General features: G+C 36.1%; 1 protein-coding gene and 1 long non-coding RNA gene across 3 annotated transcripts; one reads left to right on the top strand and one right to left on the bottom strand.

The window, feature by feature from the left end:
• Positions 1-1746: 1746 nt before the first annotated feature.
• LOC149707874 (beta-ureidopropionase-like) lies at positions 1747-18635 on the top strand. Its single transcript, XM_089864131.1, has 12 exons — positions 1747-1962; positions 2094-2353; positions 4514-4608; positions 4833-4994; positions 5113-5167; positions 5227-5341; positions 5404-5485; positions 5569-5611; positions 13893-13919; positions 15015-15055; positions 18279-18365; positions 18457-18635. Exons 1-12 carry the CDS (start codon positions 1841-1843, stop codon positions 18547-18549), a joined length of 1182 nt encoding a protein of 393 aa, XP_089720257.1. The 5' UTR covers positions 1747-1840; the 3' UTR covers positions 18550-18635.
• On the bottom strand, positions 6436-7785 carry LOC149707875 (uncharacterized). 2 transcript variants are annotated; one of them, XR_016380593.1, is made up of 3 exons: positions 7694-7785; positions 7039-7625; positions 6436-6936 (listed from the first exon to the last, which is right to left on the bottom strand). It is a non-coding gene; the product is annotated as an uncharacterized LOC149707875 (long non-coding RNA). The 2 variants fall into 2 exon arrangements; XR_016380594.1 differs by having other exon boundaries at positions 7039-7210; positions 7347-7766.
• Positions 18636-19296: the final 661 nt, after the last annotated feature.

Below are 19296 nucleotides of genomic sequence, written 5' to 3'. Positions count from 1 at the left end.
TATTTGGGCAAGGTATAGACGTAAAGCGGTGAAGCCGAGGTCGCGGATAGTTAAAAAATGTTTTTCAAAATTTCCGAAGACTTTTATTAAACAATCATTCCAAATAAGTAAAGGATAAAAATTTTAAGGTTAAAAAAATAAAGGTTTTGAAGGGTTAAAAAATCCTCTAATGGTATATGAAAACTGTGAATTAGCAACTTCAAAAAGTTTTGTTTTACTAAAAAAACAACGATGTTAAAATCTCATAATTACTTTTTTGTCCATACAATCTAACCAATAGATTCAATAAAAAGTGAATAGCCCCTAAAAATTACGTTAATTTAAAGGTGAAACCTTTCTCTTTCATAAAAGTTTTATAATTGGCCCCTAAAATGTCATCGATAATTTATGGAAGACCCCGGTCGCAACGGTCATTAAAGCGCCACCTCGTACACACAAAGGGTAAAAATATTTCCTCTATGAAACTGGATATTTCCCCACGTAAAAATCGACATGCATGTGCCTAGATATCTCGGAGGCTCCGCTTAAGACGAGTGAAAATCCTTCATAATCGGTTCCGTAGTTTTTATCAATAAAAGGTTGTATATCTTTAAAATACGAATAATTTCACGTTGACACAAACTGTCTTATAGTTTAAAGGTCTACAGATTTTCAAATGAACCCATCATGCAATATTTTTATTAAGTTCTTATAATAACTAGTTTGCCCAGAATAGCGCCAGCAAATTTCAAACCCTAGCGACGCTACTGCTTTCACGTATGGTCAGAGGTAGGCCTGTGCGAGTCCAGTTTTTTGGTCTTCGAGTCGAGTCTCGAGTCCTAAAAAAGCTCTTATAGAATCTCGAGTCGAGTCTTTTAACTGGTATCGAGTCCTCGAGTCCTAAAGTCAGCTTCAAAACTACGTCTCAAGCCCAGTGTCGAGTCCTGATAAATTATATCAAGTCCCAGTCGAGTCCTAATAAATTATTTCATGTCAAAATCAAGGCTAAATATTTTCATATCTTTTATTTTTTACTCTTCATTTGTTCAAATATCACAGCTTGGATATAAAAAGTAACAAACGTCAATAAACATGTTCTAGCTGACGTCAAATTTTTGTCCAATCACCTGTCTTCTCTAAAATCTAAATCAGTAAAACCCCCACTAGATACCGCGCTCTACTTGAAATTCCGAGTCACCGAGTTCAGGCGAAATACATGGATAAAGGATGAGCGTGAGGAAATTTGTGTTCACGCTAGAAGGTAGGCTACTCCCTATCTCCGAAGGCAGCTTATTCGATATATACTTTGATGCAGCTTCGGTTGTTATTTGTGCGTGCTGACAAGAGACGAAAGAAGAATAAATTCTTTATCCAAAGTAAATATTTTTGGACTTGATATGGTGTTAAGCCTCGGTTCGAGTCCGCCTCGAGTCCATTAGTGAGGATTTTTGAGGACTCGAAATTATTCTCAAGTCTTTAAATTTTGATTTTCAAGTCTCGAGTCGAGTACTCGCCTTTGATCGAGTACTCGCACAGGCCTGGTCAGAGGCATCATTTCTGTAAGTAAATTTTATTATTTTGATTGAAGCACTTGTACTGTTTATTAGAGATTTAATTTTAAAGCCTTTTTGCATTCAGCAGTAATAGACTGATACATCTGTTAAAATGAGAACTCCAATAAATTAGCTTTTCTTTAAGAAACACGATAGGTTTTATTCAAGGCGATAAGATAATAGTAGATATATTAGTACAGGGTATGTTTTAATGAAGCGGATATGATAAGAGTACAAACGTTAGCTTGTAAATAGTCTTAGTACGTCTTGAGTTAAGACTCTGTGAAGAATAAAAATCCTCTGTTGCTATGTCGCAGTTTAGTCAAGAAAATACCGAGCAATTTGATGGAATAGAAGAAATATTGAAAAGAAATCTGAAGGGAAAGGATTTGGAGACTGTTTGGTCTGTCATCTATGGAAAGGGCTCCTCGTACGTTTGTAGAAATTAACATTTTACCTAGCGCATTGGTTATCTGTTAAATATCCGTTTTAATACCTCTTTTTCATTGAGAATTTGAGGGCTATCAAACTTAATAAAAACTACAAATTCGTTTAATTTAGGGAAAAAGAAGTGCCATTAAAGGCTGCAACGCATGCGACGAAAAACGATTTTGAAGTGAAAAGTTACATTTTCGATGCCGAGAAGGAGCAACTCAGGTCTCCAAGAATAATCAAGGTTGGACTTATTCAAAATCAAATTGTATTACCTACAACGGCTAAAATTAGTGACCAACGTGATGCCATTCATCGACGTGTGGGCCAGATCGTGGAAGCGGCTGCGATGTGTGGAGTTAACGTCATATGCTTCCAAGAAGCATGGAGTAAGATATTGAATTAAATAGCTAACCTGTTCACCATTGCTCTCATATTTTTTGAGAGTAGTGACCATATTAATACTAAACCAAGCCGCGGGCCTTCAATTCTTATAATATTCTTAACCATTTTTTACAATATTATGTCATCCAAGGTGACCATTGAAAATCCTTTAATATATTATTGGGAAAAGTAAATTTACATTTGATTTGTACAAAATAATAGTTGGATTGCTATTGAAAACTTAGGAGAACATGGGCTATAATATATTAAAGTAATAAGACAAGCTTTACAAAAGATGTTCTATTTAATTATATTTTCAAAACCATCAGAATCTAAACTAAAACTAAAATCAATAACCCAATGGAGCGCAAATCACAACTGAAATTTCTAAAATACTAATAACTACAGTTATATATCCGTGTTTTTGGTGCCAACTGCATTAGGCCTAAAACTGGCATAGAAAAACTCCAAATATAACAAAAATAGGAAATATAGAAATATTATTGAAATTATAGGATCTTATCATAAAACGTGAAAAATGTTTGGAAAAATTTAAACTAAAGGAAATGTGGTCATCCTGGAACTTATAGACTATTTCATTATTGACATGTGTGAAGAGAAATTTACACGACGTTGGGGCATGGAAGAAGAAGGGTAATGGAACGGCGAGGTGAATAGGCAGACGGCTACGCGAAATGTAGGGTCACGTGGGAAAACTCTCCTCTCCTCTCGGCACTAGCTGTAACGCGATTACTGCTCTGCGCAATATTGGCGCGCAAGCCACAGAGAGAGGGATTCTTAGATCCGCTCTCTACCGCCAGTACTACTGATGCGACTGCGCGGAAGCTTTCAACGTTAGTGATAAACTCGGGAAGGAGGGAATGAAAAGGGGGAAGTTACGATTTTTTCTCTTTAACATTATAGGACCCTTCCATATACCCTTCTTCTTCCATGGTAGGGGTACGTCAAGAAGCACCGTAGGCAGTGCGAGTTGGCTAGCTTCCCGCGTGTAGTGAACTCTGACTCCATCTGGTGTTGTCTCTTGGTAAATCGGAAGAGACCCCTACGCCTTTCGCGTTGGTTTTTCAACAAAAATTACAGGAATGGTCTCTCACACCTTACTTCTCCTATCCTCTCTCACATTAAACGTTAGCATGAGTGAATCATATACTACCTCCCTATAAGTTACTCAGTCACACTGGCCTAATGTATCCAGCATTTTCTTCCGAATAGTCGAGAGGAGGGTAGGTGGGTGAAAGTGATAGTAGACGGCGCCCTCTCTTAGGGCTTTGAAATTAATGTATCGAGAACTTAAAGTGACGATAGTTCCAAATGGTATTAACGGTTTTGGAGGTTTTGGTTTCTTTGCGTCACATTCATTCTTTTGCTTATTTAATAATAATTTGGGTTTCACAACAGGCTTCGTTAAAAATGGGTTGAGTCTTTCTTTAAGTTTATCTATTAGCTCTTTAGACGCATTATCAAAAGGTTGAGTAAGGTTTACGAGATAACTATTAAGTTGTTGTTTTTCTTATTTTTTGATAAAGTTTGGTTCTCTCGCCATAAATAGTTCCTGCCACTGAACGTTGCCTACCAAATAAAAATTCTTAATCCGTAGGCAACGCTCTGAATTTAAATGAGATTCTTTCATTTAGGCTTTGTCAAAAATATCCATAATTCTGCCATTTTAATGCGACAAAATAAAACTTCCTATTGCGCCAATTACCCATTCAAATAATTTCAAAGATAAAATACGACTGTGAACCGTCCGCAAGCAATCACAACATTTCTAAAACGTCGCCTGCTTATACTAACTACCTTTCAGTTCAAAGTTTCATTGGTTGAGCCCCTTTTTTCGGTTTTTTACCGAAAATACGTAAGCGCCGAGAGTAGTGTTATTTTCTCTCACTGGGGGTCGCATATAGGTAACACTTTTTTGGCGGGAAGAAACCGCTGGATACATTAGGCCAGTGTGGCTGAGTAACTTGAGCTAGTATATGATTCACTCATGACGTTAGTTGTAAATTCCTACCTAAAACAACTGTTCCCTCCAACTGAAAACTATTTCATCCTTTCCATATATTTCCACACCATTTATTTTTGCTTGTGTCAACATCCATTTGCATAGCTCCAAAATATTTCACTAATGTAAAACCATATGACAGCTATGCCTTTTGCATTTTGCACAAGAGAAAAGTTTCCATGGTGCGAATTCGCAGAAAATGCCGAAACAGGACCTACAACTGTTTTTTGCAAAAGTGTGAGTAAACGAGAAATTTTTAAGATTGTCTAATCTTTTAAAAACTGTTTCTATAAATTTCAAATTAAAAATTAAAGGAAAAATCTAGTCAACCAGTACTTTTTATTTTATTTATAAATTAATTTATTTATTAATTTATTATTATTATTATTATTATTTCTTTTTGAGGAAACTGCCATTTTTAGGGTCCTTACAAAAAACTAACTTAAATCGTCAATTCCCAGCTAGCGAAACTTTACCAAATGGTGGTTGTATCGCCAATCTTAGAACGAGATGAAGAGCATGGTGACGTTCTATGGAATACTGCTGTTGTTATTTCAGATGATGGTGAAGTATTGGGTAAATCCCGGAAAAATCACATCCCAAGAGTAGGAGACTTCAATGAAGTAAGGATACTTGTACTTCGCCTGGCTTTGTGCCAAGCTAAAACACCCGACCCATTCCCTTTCGACTGGGAATGAAGAAATACATCAAGTAGTACTAATCAAATCCTATAATTTTTAGTCCACGTACTATGAAGAAAGCGAGTTGGGGCACCCCGTGTTTGAAACACGCTTCGGTAGGCTAATTTAAAACCATACAACTGGTTAGATTTTAAAATTTTATTTCGTTTTTAAGGTAAAATTGCAGTTAACATTTGTTACGGTAGACATCATCCTCAAAACTGGATGATGTACGGAATTAACGGAGCCGAGATAGTTTTTAATCCCTCAGCCACGGTGGATGGCCTTAGGTATAATACGACAGTGCAATGAAATAAAATTTCGATTATAAATATTGAAATTATTGTATCAGTGAACCAATGTGGCACATAGAAGCGAGGAATGCGGCTATTGCCAATAGCTATTTCACGTGTGCAATTAATAGAGTTGGAAAAGTAAGAATAAGTAAATGTTGCTTATTAAAGCTTTGTTTCAAATAATTTTTTATATCCTAAGAACATTCTCATTTCTCTTCTAGGAAACCTTTCCAAATGAATTTACTTCTGGAGACGGCAAACCCGGTAAATATTTTGTTTATCAACTAAAAATAAGAAATCAGATTAGATAATTTGGTCGCACTAAAACTTAGTATTAAGCAGAGCTGTGCTAATTTATTTGTTAGCTAATTAAATTTCTAATTAATTAGCAAAATTTACTAATTGAAAATGGTAATTGAACTTTAATAACCTAGTGCTATTTGAGAAGTAATTCTATTCAATTAGTATGAATAGGAAAGGTAATTATCTTATTAAAGTTTAATTCGATTTAGGATTAACTAACTAGCCAATTGGATTTTTAATTTAGTAAAAACTAAAAATCGAGGAATTAACTCTCGATTCATCTATTTGAATTTGAAAACGGCCTTATTATATCGATGAGGAAACCTTAGTGCTACCATTAATGGTCTTAGGTGCTACCCTAAATATTTCAGCTCTTCAAAACATGAGAGAATACTAGTACTAGTAGAAAATTTCGTAAATCGTAACTGTCCCGTTTTGAAATTACGACTGTTTTTCCTACTCGAATGTATAGCAGTGCCCATGGATTTACTACTCAGAGTCCATTATAGGAAAATGAAGAAATGAGACAAATTTTAACATGACGGAAGGCTCGAGGCTTGTCTCATTTTTCGTTAATAATTCACGGCTTCCGTACCCGTTTTTCAATGGCATTAAAACATTAAACTTTGCATTACCAAAGTACTAAATCCATGGGCACTTTTAAACTTTTATGTTTACTTATGGTTTCTATTTTTCCTTAATTAGACAAGTAATTAATTAGAAATTAGTAATTCTAATTAATTAGTTTGATAAATAAATGGCTAATTTTTAATTGAATTTAATTAGTTTCTATGTCTAATTGCTAATTGGATAATTAATTAGTTCATAAATATTTATCTAATTGCTAATTCTAATTCAAATAGTAGTCAGCTAATTAGTACAGCTTTGGTATTAAGGTAGATGAAGACTAGCAAATGCTGATATTCCCGTGTAGAAAATCAGGTATAAAAGAACACCCATAGTAGTAAAGAGGCAATCTATGCCAAGGACTTCAATATATTTCAGTATTACCACCGAGATACTCTTCGAATGCTGTTCCATTAGTGAAGGCAGAGAGCGATAATGAATAAGCACTATCATTAAATGTCCATAACCCTCGAAATACCCAGATGTAATAGTTATATTCCCTACATTTTCTGTTTTCGGAAAAATATTTCCCCTCCATTCAAAGTAGTATTGTCCAATCAAAGGGTTCCCACATACACTGTTCCTTCTTGTCACTACAAATGGCCCTGGGGAGGTGTGGAAGAAGGTTTGGGTGAAGCTTTCTCGCTTCGAAGGTATACCTACAATATACAAGTTTTGCACCTATTCAAAAAAAAACAAAGCTGGGAAAAAAAAAGTTTACCTCTCCGAGTGGAGAGGACTATCACTGCCCACGTATTTACCTGAATATGCAACTATTTCTCATTATTGATAAAGAACTTCGTTTGCGTTTTGATTCGCTTGCAATACAGGAAAGAGGCAAAAAGCTTGATTGCATCTCTGACTCGATGTGGTGATTGTTCAGACTTCAGAGGTTCCAAGCTAACGACTAAGCTTCGGTTCTTACGGCTTGCCCTGGAGTTTATATCTTAAGATTAGCCATTTCTATACCCGGAAAACCGATCATATTCTGAGGTCCAATTCAAGGTCATATTAGAAGACATTGCTCTCCTATACAGTATTTACGAAATGGATTCCTGTGGGCGCTTACATAACCTGTCGGTGAGCCACTTGTGCCTTTAGCTAGTGCTTTACATTCTCTGTCGGTGGTCGCACTTTTCGGCATTTACAGAACAACTCTCCGAATAGGGGCGATTATCTCCTAAGTCCCGTATAGCGTCTACAATTATAAAGGCATGGGGTGAAACTGTAGCTTCCATCCCCTGGGCTGTAGGCTTGGGGGAATCATGAGGGTGCCAAGGGAAAGCAGGTGATCTGCCCGATACAGAGAGTTGCCAACCCTTTTTTCCTCGAAGGCGTCTAAAAGCCTCTAAACGATATAGAAGGCAGAGTTTTAGCCCCAATTCTTTACAGCGAAAAGGCTTACTGGGCCATTACGTAGTTCCTCGCCCACTCAAATGGCCAGAGTCAAAGTGTTTGGATACGCTTGGCACTGTCCACGATAGAGGTACCCCTACGGTGTCCGTCAGTTCCAGCCCTGGCTCTCACTCGGATGTTCCTTCGAGGAAGGTCTCGAACGACACGCCTGTAACAGCCGGAACCAGCTCAAGGGTGTTGTTACCAACTCCACCTAATGTTTATAAAGTACATTTAATTATGGGTATTGGATTGTTGAAATCTCATACGTCGTATGAAGAAAATATCGTATATAATGACTGTGGTGAAGAAGAAATCCAACTCGGCTAAAAGTTGCTGATATTTCACTTTATTCGTGTTTCCAATTTTGCAATTTATATAATACAATTTTGCAAACCGTGCCCGCATTAACCAGCATTTAGTCGAAAGTGTGAAAGAAACAGTGAAGGAATTATTTAATAGGATATGGCATATACATTAGTTCCAAACAAAGTGGATAATTCAGAAATTAGTTATAAGTTATGATGATTAAACCTCATCTTAATACTTTATAATGTGAAGGAATAATCGATAAACATTTGGTTGTGCAAGGGGTTTAAAGATATCAATGAAGGTATTTCTGGAAAATTAGCATATATTATATGGCACGCTATGTGTTTCACAAGGAATGAAAATGATTTAATAAACATTTAGGTTAAAGTGTTTCGTTTCGGAATTTTCTACCCTGAAGAAAATAATCGATAACGTCGGAAACCTAGTTTTTGGGCTTTAGTTTTCCGTTACTGATTATATTGTCAAGTTCGAAAATGGCACCCTCCATGTCGAATTTAGCGCGAGGTTTGATTAAAAATGTGTTTGATGTGACAATGTAAATTTTGTTAACAATAAGTTGGTCGGAGGTGCAATTCTTATAATTACAAAGAAACATTGATAAAAAATTACTTTTTCAAGCACCCTTTAATGATTTTTTTGCGAGCAACTAATGATAGTTCGTTACTCCGAAAGGAAGCTCTTTATACTAAAGTTTCATTAAATCGTTTTCACTCCTCATGCTAGCGCTTCTAGAAACCCGTTGAATGTAAAAGGTATTACGCGTATTTAATAATTTTCGGTGTATTATAAAAAGAGATGTCATTAAAAGATACCAAAGCTGTAAATATAATGTAACTATAACATAAGGCTGAGAGTGGTGGTCCAAGTATTACGGATCCAATAATATACAAAATATACTCTATAATAGAGCGATGTGTGTTTTTGATAACTATAAATGCATGCTGATACATTGCCACCCCTATTATATAGCCTTTAATTATTAAAATTGGTTGGGGCACGTTAATGGGAAAAAGAACGTCACAAATCAAAGCTGGAAAACCAAGGAGAAACCCAAAAATACTAATAGAAAATAAAAAGTACATAATATTTTCGAATACTGAAAAGTACGAGCTTCTTAGCATTAGATATAACACTCCTTTATAACATCTAATACGATTGTCTATAAAATCAAACAACGCACAAGGTGCTTGCTCAATGACGTTACCCTCGACAAATCCATACGTGTACTTTTCACGACGCATTAACATGCCAAATGCCAAGTCTTCTATTAGTGACGGTCCAGCTTCTACGTCGAATGAAACTCGTTTTTCCGCGTCAACTCTAGCCACTAGGAACACATTTCTGAAAAAAGGCGAGTACGGACGCTTATTTAAATGAGAGAAAAATCTGAGGTCTCCGTATTCGTAAATTATTGTATTTTCCAAAACTTCAGCTAGAAACCCATGAGCTCGGCAATCAACAAGGCCATGGCCGAAGCAGTGTTCGTTTTGCTCGATGAAATTAGCTACGCCTTTGATAGCGTTGTCTGTGAGAATAGTGTCTTCGTCCAAGTGGACGATCCAGTCATGGTCGTTTAAGGTGTTGACGCCCTCTTCCAAGCAATACTGCAAGTTGCGGGCTTTGAAAAGGGTTCCCTTCTTCGTTCGGTAATCCGAAGGCACAAACACCTCCGAAACCTGGGATATTCCTTCCTTGTTCAATTCCTCGATGTGTTTTTCAGTTACAATTTCGTATCTGAATTTTTGGAGCTTCATGCTTTGTATTACTTTCATATTAATTCGAAGGTTTCTCAAGATCAATTTTGGAAATTTTCCTTTGGTGACAATCCTGAAACAAATCGTTGGTAATTTGTCGACGTTTGCCTTTAATTCAACGTCGTCCGGAAAACAGTCGTATAGAAGTAATCCCAGGGAAGTCGTTAAAGCGAAAGGTAGATGGAACATTGAAGTTAAAGTGAGAAAATATAGAATAAGTTTCATGGGCCAAGAATATACACTCTCGTCATATTCACTGCCTTTGGCATTGGCGGTATATCCAATCACCAGCATGATTACGCCAATAAAGGCCGCACAATGAATTAGATGTTTCGTTCGTAATTTCACCTGAAAGGATACCAATGCTTAAAATTAAAGTACAAAAAGAACACGAATCATGTGACTCATAAATCCCTGCAGTCTCTGAAGAATTTCAGCATTTAATATGAAGGGGGGGGGACAGTCATTCACCACTTTTGTAGAGTAAAAGCAAACACAAAGAATAAGAATTTGAAGTAAAATAATGTACATTTAATGGCAAATTAATGTATTTCACCGTTAAACATAACATATGTTTAGTATTAATTTTCGACTCTCTATTTCAAAGGAGAAAAAGTTAACTTATTTATATTAATTATATTTGCGAAATTAGTAGATTAGTAAATAAAAATAATATATTATAATAAATAATAATATTAAGAGAAACAACACAAAAACTAGTTTTAATTGTAGATAGAATCCTATATTTCAGAATGTAATTTGAATAAACTGAAAAACATTTTGTGAAAGCCTCAGTTGTATTCCAAGATAATATGTTTTTTAAACTGTTTTTGTTACGTTTGAAAGAGATGAAAACTTTAATTGAAATGGAACTATAACAAGAAATTTAGAGGGGTGAGGTCCTTTTAATAACTATAAATATTTGCTTATAAATGCCACACCCATTAATAAACCTTTAACAATTTATTTTTGGTGGAAGACATACTTTTAGAAAATTAAATTATTAAAAATACATTTTGAAATCGATAACTTTCACTTACCATATTGAAGAATTTCAGTTTTAAGAGTACAGTTTAATTGTTTCGTTTCAAAAATGTCAGCCTTTGCAGTTAGGCCTAACGACTAGAAAGGCTTGACTTTAATACTTAACGTTTTAGGGCAATATCCCTTTTCACAAATAAACGAGTTTAACCGGAAGGTTTAACCTATTTAACACCGATACCAATACATCAACAACAGCTGACATTTAGTTGAGGGAAACTTCCACTTTGAATGAAACGAATAGCGTATTTGGGAAGTAAGTGTGAATATTCTGGTACCAAATGAGAGGTGTACCGTCATTTATGCCGAAGAATGCAAAATAATGCGACCCATATTCATGCCAGGATATTCTACAAGTCTCTTCGTGAAGCCCGGATTGTCTAGTGATATTGAAGCCAATACCGTAGAAAGTAAATAGTTGAAGAACGTTCGACTATCTCCACCGTCTGGTGGTGACATCTATCGTTAGTTTTTTTAATCGCTAAAAAATCAGTATATATTTAAAACCTTTGTCACTTCATTTCCGCAAATTTTACAACCGGAAGTAGCAGCAAGACATCCGGGTTTTTATAATACCTATGAAGCTACACGAGGTGGGGTGGCTTAGCGGTTTGTGCTTTCGCCTCGCAGCTAGAGGATCTTGGGTTCGATCCCGGATTGTGGCACCGGTTGAAAATCTGGGAACAAATCGTAGAGTTTGCAAGTCCTCCCCCCGCTTGTTAAAAGGGGTTTTCCTCCGCGGTCTAACCGGTTTCTCCTGTATGTTAACTGTTGCGTAGGGGATAGCCTCCACCCCTTGTAAACGAGCCCCAGGCTTAGTGTTGAAATCCCTTCATAGACAAAGCTTAGATTATTATATTATTATTTTGTGTGTGTGTGTGGGCCCTGCTACGCCAAAAACAAGCGTATCAAGAAGTGTGTTAATAAGATTCGCAAGCAGCTTCCAGCTCCCACTGAGTTGTGAAAGAAAGTTCATTGCGAGTATACAGGAGCTTTCTTGACTTCGAGTATACGAAAACCAGTTTGTCCGAACTCAGAAATATGCTTCGAGCACTTGGTAGTATTGGGAAAGAAATAATGTGTGCACTGTTAAATAATTCAATTGTGGCAATCCTCGAGTTTAGACCTTTTGGCTTATTCTATTTCCATTGTTACGGTTTCGATGGAGAGCTATGTCAAAGCTTATTTATTTGAAAGTGTATATACCGGAACATTTTTCTTTGAACTCCGGTGTTTTGGGTTGGCGAGTATGATGGCGAAAGCTGGCACAGTTGCTAAAATGAAAGATTGATTTTCAGGCGGAAACGGCACTGTTTATGAAGGCTCAATTAGGGTTGCCCTTGAAATGTTTTCCTGACTAGAGTTGTAATAGCCTTTTAGCTAAGAGTGTGAAGACTCTTTTACGTTCATGATCTGTTAGTGTGTGCTACGTTTGTGCTTTATGTGAGGAGATTGGATACACGAAAAGACATTTAATAAATGAGTGAATGAGATATTATGCATAATTAAACCGCAATAAGGGACTGGAAAGCTTACGACTTTGTACAGTAAAATTCGTTGGACGAACAAGTTATGGAAATGTTTGGTTAAACATTCAAATTGGTCATTGGTTGTAAGGTTAAACCGAGTAGTGAATGACTCGCAAAAATTGAAATTATACCCCATCCGTTGATCCACATCGTATATTACTCCCCATAACCCCATTATAAAAATTGGGGTATATTATAAATAGGATTGTGGGAACATTACACCAAAATATTGATAGCTTGACCACCAACTTGTAAAATGGCCGCCTGTAATGCAATGTATATGCATAATATCAGAAGTGGTATGATACTGGAAGTATTGAGCTAACCAAATTCTTCACTCGGCATTAGTGAAAAGACTTGATAAAACACAAACGGTTGGCCCTCTAGTGGCGGTTTCAGAATTTTCCCTCCAAAACGTGAGACGCTCGCGGTGGTAGACGGCCGAACTAGATTCAAGGAGCCGCGCCGGTGTTCGGCCGCTTTAGGTTGAGGGGAAGGGGGTAGGAAATGTTTTTGGAACTAGACCAATTTTTTTCTCAGCAGTGTAGGCGCGATGGAAGCGGCATAAAATCCTCAAATTAGTTCACTAGTGCCAGGATCTATTACCAATGCTAGAGCCCTTCACTTCTAGTCTCATACGACTTCTGATAATATTCGTCGAAAATTCCGAAATTTTAAACATATTATGGCATTGTGTGAGCCTCATACTATAATGTTGAACGCGTACTGCTTATAGTTTCGGCACTTTCCTTATTAAATGCTAACGTAGAGCTCTAAATTATTTTACAAACCTTTTTAAAATCATAATATAGTTATGAACATAATAAACACCGAATAATTGCTGTTTGCAAGACGAAACTATATACGTTATGATAAAAATGGCCACCGGAAAATTATTACCCTAAAACATTATTTAAAGCTATATTACTGAGCATGTTGAATAGGTGGAATCATGATCGCGTACACATCCCCATTATTTGTGATTTAATTCGTTGACTAACTATTGTTTCACTTGAACATTCGCGCGAAACTTAGGGGTTTCACTTCAAGCCTCTTTCAAGGTTCCCAAATCCTACACTCCTTTTGTAAGGATGGAGAAAATATCAAGAGCAATTGTTTTTTGAAAAACCATTTCTATTGACGAGGTTTCTAGATTACTTACGATCTCTTTTTTTAATCTGTTACTGATAAAATTATGGTGCAACAATTATAGGTAAATATATATTACTTAGCAATTGCATCTCTCTTGCACAGCCAAAGATGTGTCCCTTGCTGAGAGTCTTATCCATTTTGAAGAGCTGAAATATGTTACCGACGACAATATTTATTTTTTTTACTAGCCTATGATGGATTTGACGGTATTATAATGTTGATGTTGTGGAATAAATGCCAGAAATTTGGTGATTTTCTTTGGTATTTAAATATACCTAAACTAAATTTTTCTGCAACTTATTTTGGGTTACGAATCATTTTATGAGAAACAAATCGAAGTGCATTTTTTGGTCGTCTTGTGGCATTATATTCTTAAACTGGAGATTAAAGTTTGTATTTTAAATATTACAGGTCACAAAGAGTTTGGACACTTTTATGGTGAGTAGATTAAAAAGCAGCAGTTACCAAAGTGCAGCGAACAGAGCTTTCATTCTCCTTTAAAATAAGACTAGGTACAAAGGAATGGTCTTATGTCTAAAATTATAATGCTTACGTGACGAAGCCTTATTTCTAATTTTCGGCCCATGTGTAAAAAGTTATTTACTTCATGTAACTTTCAGGGAATGGAAACGAAAAAGACACAAATTACAAGTGTTTAGCTTCTTTTTCTATAAAAATGTGTTCTAAAAACGTTTCTAGTACAATGGGTTATATGGGCTAGTTTGTGTCAAAAAGTCCCATTACATTTTTCCTAAGGGCCTCCGTTTATAAGTGGTGTTTCGAGTGTATTAGGTATGATAGCTTAATTAAATTGGCATTTCCTTTCAGATTCTTTAATAAAGTTAAGGGAGTCTGAAGTGGAAACTCAAGTTATTTTTATCGATTCTTCTACATAATATAAGATCAGTCTGGGTAGTGAAACACCCAGGAAATATTTCCGAGTGATTTTAAAATTAAAATGAGGTTGAGGTTTAACGGATAATATGAAACAAGGACCTGTGACCAATCGCGTAACGCCCTACCTTCTTGTTAACAAAATTCTCGTGGCACGCTCCATGCCAAATGAAATTTGTCGCCTGATTTGATAAAATTTGCGAGCGATGTGATAATCGTGGCGCAAGATGTAGAGCGTCAAACTAGAATTTTGTTAACAGGAGGGCAGGGCGTTATGCGATTGCAGTCAGAGGTCCTTATTACAAATTAACCATAAAATCTGAACCTAATATTAATTTCCTGAATGTTTCACTATTAAAATCACATGATTTTCCACTTCACCCTTCCTTTAACGGGTCAAACTTGAATCATAACTTAATTGTTAATGGTGGCTCTGACGGCTAAGTGTCCTAGAGCATTTTTACCATAAAAGTAACTGTATTTCTGTCCTTGCGCCGTTTTTGGACCACCTTTTTTTTATGGAACGTGCTGCCAGTTATTAGCAAATTATCAAATATCAAAAAGTCCGTTGCACTTCAGTCTAGAAATCTCCGAAATCCACATACAATTATATGGTTTCACTATCTTTTCTATTGATAGGTTCTACCTACGTTGCATCACCAGACGGAAGCCGAACACCAGTACAGTAATTTAATATTAATTACAAAAAGTCCCTACCTAGCAATTAAGTTTGCATATCACTTAAGCTTTGTAATCATTAGAGTGTATTCTCCAATTCTGTCGTGTTTGTTGCTTGGCCCCAAAGAGTTAACTGCTTATTATATTACCCGAACCACAGCTGCTAATACGAAAATTTTATTTACGTGACTAGATTTATATCAATGGGAATATGAATGCAGCGCAGTTTATTGCTACAACCTACATTTGAAGTGACAAAATGAACAAGAATCAAAATCCTTTCAAAACTTTTCTGATGTTTGAGCCCAAGCTCTTACTGTGAACGGCGATATGATTTCCACTTAAGATGCAACGTTTTGTCATTTGGAAGATTACATTAATGCACATTAGAGATAGGCTAAAAAAACCGTTTTAACCAGAACATAAAGATGAAAATAATGAACTGTTAGCACATACGAAACTAACAGTCCCTCCCAACTTCCAACCAAACTAAAATTTTGATTTGCGTGACTTGTTCTACTTTCTTATAGGGAGGATTAGAGAGAAAGCAGTAAAAATGGTATAGCCCACTTGATCTTGTACTCACGATAGAAAGCTGCTAACTCTAAAGAAGCCTAAAGTCCCAGCCTATATTGAAGTAACGGGCCGCTGCGGCGGTCGCTCAATTTTCGACAGCGAAACGTAGCCAGGGCTCTACATAAGCATATTTTTTTAGTAGTCAGACTGACTAGTGAGCCCCCTATCCCAATTTTTTTTAGTAGTCAGCCTGACTAGTGAGCTCCCCTATCCCAATTTTTTTAGTAGTCACTGACTAGTGAGACGCATGGTTTACGAATATTAGGGACATTTTTTTTACTAGTCAAGTTGACTAGTGAACCCCCAGATTTCGATTTATTTTAGTAGTCAAGGCATTTTTTTAGTAGTCAAATGCCTTGACTAGTGCCTTATGTAGAGCCCTGAACGTAGCACCATATTTGTAGGTGCAATGCTGCCAAACCCTCATGCTATACACTTTTACAGAATATTTTTGGACTGATTCTCCTCTGCTCTTCTTTGCGTTTTCAGACCGTACATCCATAAAGTTTTAGTTTTGTTTGTGGCGAACTTTAATTGGCTAAATTTCAATAACTATAAAATTTAATTTGGAAAAATCAATTTCTATGCGTGGAGGAAAATAATAAAACTTTAAAAATACGTCACAGGTACCGGCGTTTTTAACATGTGCCCTTTAGAGGTAAATGTTTCCAAGGGTTCAACATCATGTAGCAGGAAAATAAGATAAAACTATCATGCCTTTTCCACTGGCACTTTCAGTGAATTAACTGTATTTGTTGGAGCATGAAACTTTACTTCAAAGTGACACAAATTGCAGTTTTGTTTCCTTAAAAAATTGCTAAATGGTGGAAGATTGGTAGTGGCCAATGAAAAATAGCATAAAAGACATATTTGGAGCCTTATAGATATAAAATGAGTTCTTTTGCCTCCGAAATTTCTTTATCTGGAAAGCGGTTAGCCATTGAGACTTGCATTTTGACACAACCAGATTTATTTATTGACGTTATGGCTCTAAAACATTTAAACCTCAGTATAAAATAGGTTTAAACACGAAAAAGACATTTGTATTAGAAGATATTCCACAGGAAACCTACTTTCTCCCGTAAAACCCCCATATTTTGTTATTCGTGTAATTTCCTGTCTATAATCTGTGATAGGATTTTTGTTCAATTGAGCGGCTTGCTACGGTGCGAGCAGCTCTCGTCCGTGAGCGCAATATCGAGAGGGCTATGCTGGACTTCTCCTCGTTTGAAATTTGTTAGGGAGGGGGGGGGGCTATATCTTGGCAAACTATTTGAAAGTTATTATAAGAACAATATAAAAAATTGCATAATGGATTCATTGGAAAATGCGTAGACCTTTAAAACTATCCGTAAATTTGTGTCATCGTGAAATTATTCGTATTTTAAAAATATACAACCTTTTATTGATAAAAACTACGGAACCGATTACGAACGATTTTCACTCGTCTTTGGTTTATTTTTAGTTTTGGTTAATTTAAGTCCACACTATTGGGACTCCCTTCAAAAGAACATGAAACATTTTACTTGTCTCCATCTGTTTTTTCTTCAAAATTTTACTGTTTGATATTGAAATTTTTTTTATATATTACTACAGAATTTTAGGTTGCTAACAGCATTTTTTTGGTAGGGTTTACGGATTATTTTTTTTTTTGGGGGTTGGGGGCCTAAGTTTGGAATTTGGGGATTCTATAGCTCTCCCCATAAAAGGCCTAGCGACGCCACTGCCCCAATTTTTCCCTCTCCAATGACGTCATAACACTGGACGTGTCTGGGTGTGTCTGTCACCGCGTTCGCAGTTGGCAAATCGGCAACAATGTGTCCGCAGAAAGCAATATAGGCTTCTACTCCATTATAACCGTTAGGGTTAAGAAATACGCGGCGATGGGCTAGGGTTACGAGAAACGCCTAGCCTCCCCCCCAATGGCAAGGGTTCACGCAATAGCGGGTTTTTTATCATTTAATGTGAATCGATCGCCTTATATACCCTAAATTTCCAAAATTTCATGAATTGGTATACGCTTGAATTCGAACGTCAACAATATGATTAAAATTATTTTAGGAATAAAGCTACTCAAAACTATTTAACTAAAATGAAGGTAAATTAATGAAGATTAAAATAATTAATATCAATCATATGTATTTAATTGTTTATGAAAATCCTGTTTATTGGGTCTCGACTCGGAGAGGTTTATTTTGGTTTACCAACTTTTTGAAAGGGGGTGTGTGTGGTCGCACGTGTGGCCAGGAGCACAAGCGAATTTTAAAAGGTTAAAACGTTCAGACCTAGTGTTCATGGCGGCAACTAGTCTGATTTATGCATTTGAGTTAACTTTTACCTTTAGTTACTCCATATATATGAAACTTCTGACACGAGCTATTGTCTGCTATCAGGAGTTCATAATAACCCCCTTCGTGATTTTTACCATTAGCACTATGGCCAGTCTCGTACTTCCCCCCGAAAGGGGGGGTTCTTATGAACTCCTGCTGCTATATTGTGTTAAATGTTTTCAACTCTGTTTATAACTGCTTTTTCACAATAAAACAATCCCTCACGTACTAAAGCTAGAGCTGACAATTCCTTTGGCTTATAACATAAATCTTAATTGAACATCGCTAAATTAACGCAAATATTTCTAATTTAAAACAGGGACTAAGTCGTATACGAGATGGACTTTTAGTGGCTGAGGTGGATTTGAACCTTTGTCGTCAAATGAGAGACAAATGGGGATTCAGAGTATGTCTATTTCTTTACATAAACACTCGTGTATTTAAAAAAGACAGTTTGTGGTAAATATTTTGTAACCATTTTCCTCTAACAATTTTAGATGACACAGCGTATAAGTCTTTATGCTGAAGCTCTATCGAAAGCCAAGAGTCCGAATTACAAGAGACAAATTATCAAAAATACAGTTCTGTAGAAGTGGTTTTATTGTGAAATTGAATGGAATTAAAGATAAATGCTTCCCCGAAATAAAAAGTTCATAAACACACTATTAAAACTGAATCCTTTGCGTTACATTAAATGTTTAGACAAAGTTCGGTAGTGAGGGGGAGTGAACTGTGTCTCCCCAACGTTGGGGGCAGCTTTGGTAGAGAGAATACTATTTTTCCCTGGAAAGTAAATGAGAGAGGGTTAGGACCTTGCCATCAAGAAGGTTGTATAGTAGAGGAGAGGTCTATACGCTTTGTAAAGTAGAAGAGAATACGCCTAGATTGTGGGTTAGCGCTCAGTCTCTCCGAGATCACTTTTATTTCATGCGCATGCGCGCCTGTTTTTTTTAGTCGTCAGTTTGGGTTATACTAGTTTACCTAATTTTATTTTTGCTACCGATTTTTGCTAACCCGGCATAACTCTCTGAATTTCTCAGAAAATTAAACCTAAATGAATAAAATTAAGTGTCAGTTGTTAATTAAAATAAAAGATGTAGAGAAAATAATAGAAAGGCGACTTCCCACAATACATTAAAGTAAATTTAAAGTAAAACTGCGACTAAATAACTGTATTTAAACCGATTAATTTATTTATAGAAATACATAACTCTTTAGTAAACAAAATTAGGATGGTATAACAAAACACTTCATGAAACTACTTTTCGCAGAGAAATGACTGGGAAACATTAGAAAATACATTTTTAATTGATACTTAATTGTTCCCAAGCGTTTTT

The sequence above is a fragment of the Phalangium opilio genome, unplaced genomic scaffold, assembly GCF_054372755.1.
Source record: "Phalangium opilio isolate 3A_F unplaced genomic scaffold, DU_Popi_V2 ptg000013l_1, whole genome shotgun sequence".
NCBI classification, from domain to species: Eukaryota; Metazoa; Arthropoda; class Arachnida; order Opiliones; family Phalangiidae; genus Phalangium; species Phalangium opilio.
This window is presented reverse-complemented; position numbering and strand designations above follow the sequence as displayed.

Coding starts and splice junctions, on each gene's coding strand:
- LOC149707874 (XM_089864131.1), top strand. CDS start 1,841: ATGTCGCAGTTTAGTCAAGAAAATACCGAGCAATTTGATGGAATAGAA. Junction 4,609..4,832: donor CAACTGTTTTTTGCAAAAGT/GTGAGTAAACGA, acceptor GTCAATTCCCAG/CTAGCGAAACTTTACCAAAT. Junction 4,995..5,112: donor GAGTAGGAGACTTCAATGAA/GTAAGGATACTT, acceptor TATAATTTTTAG/TCCACGTACTATGAAGAAAG.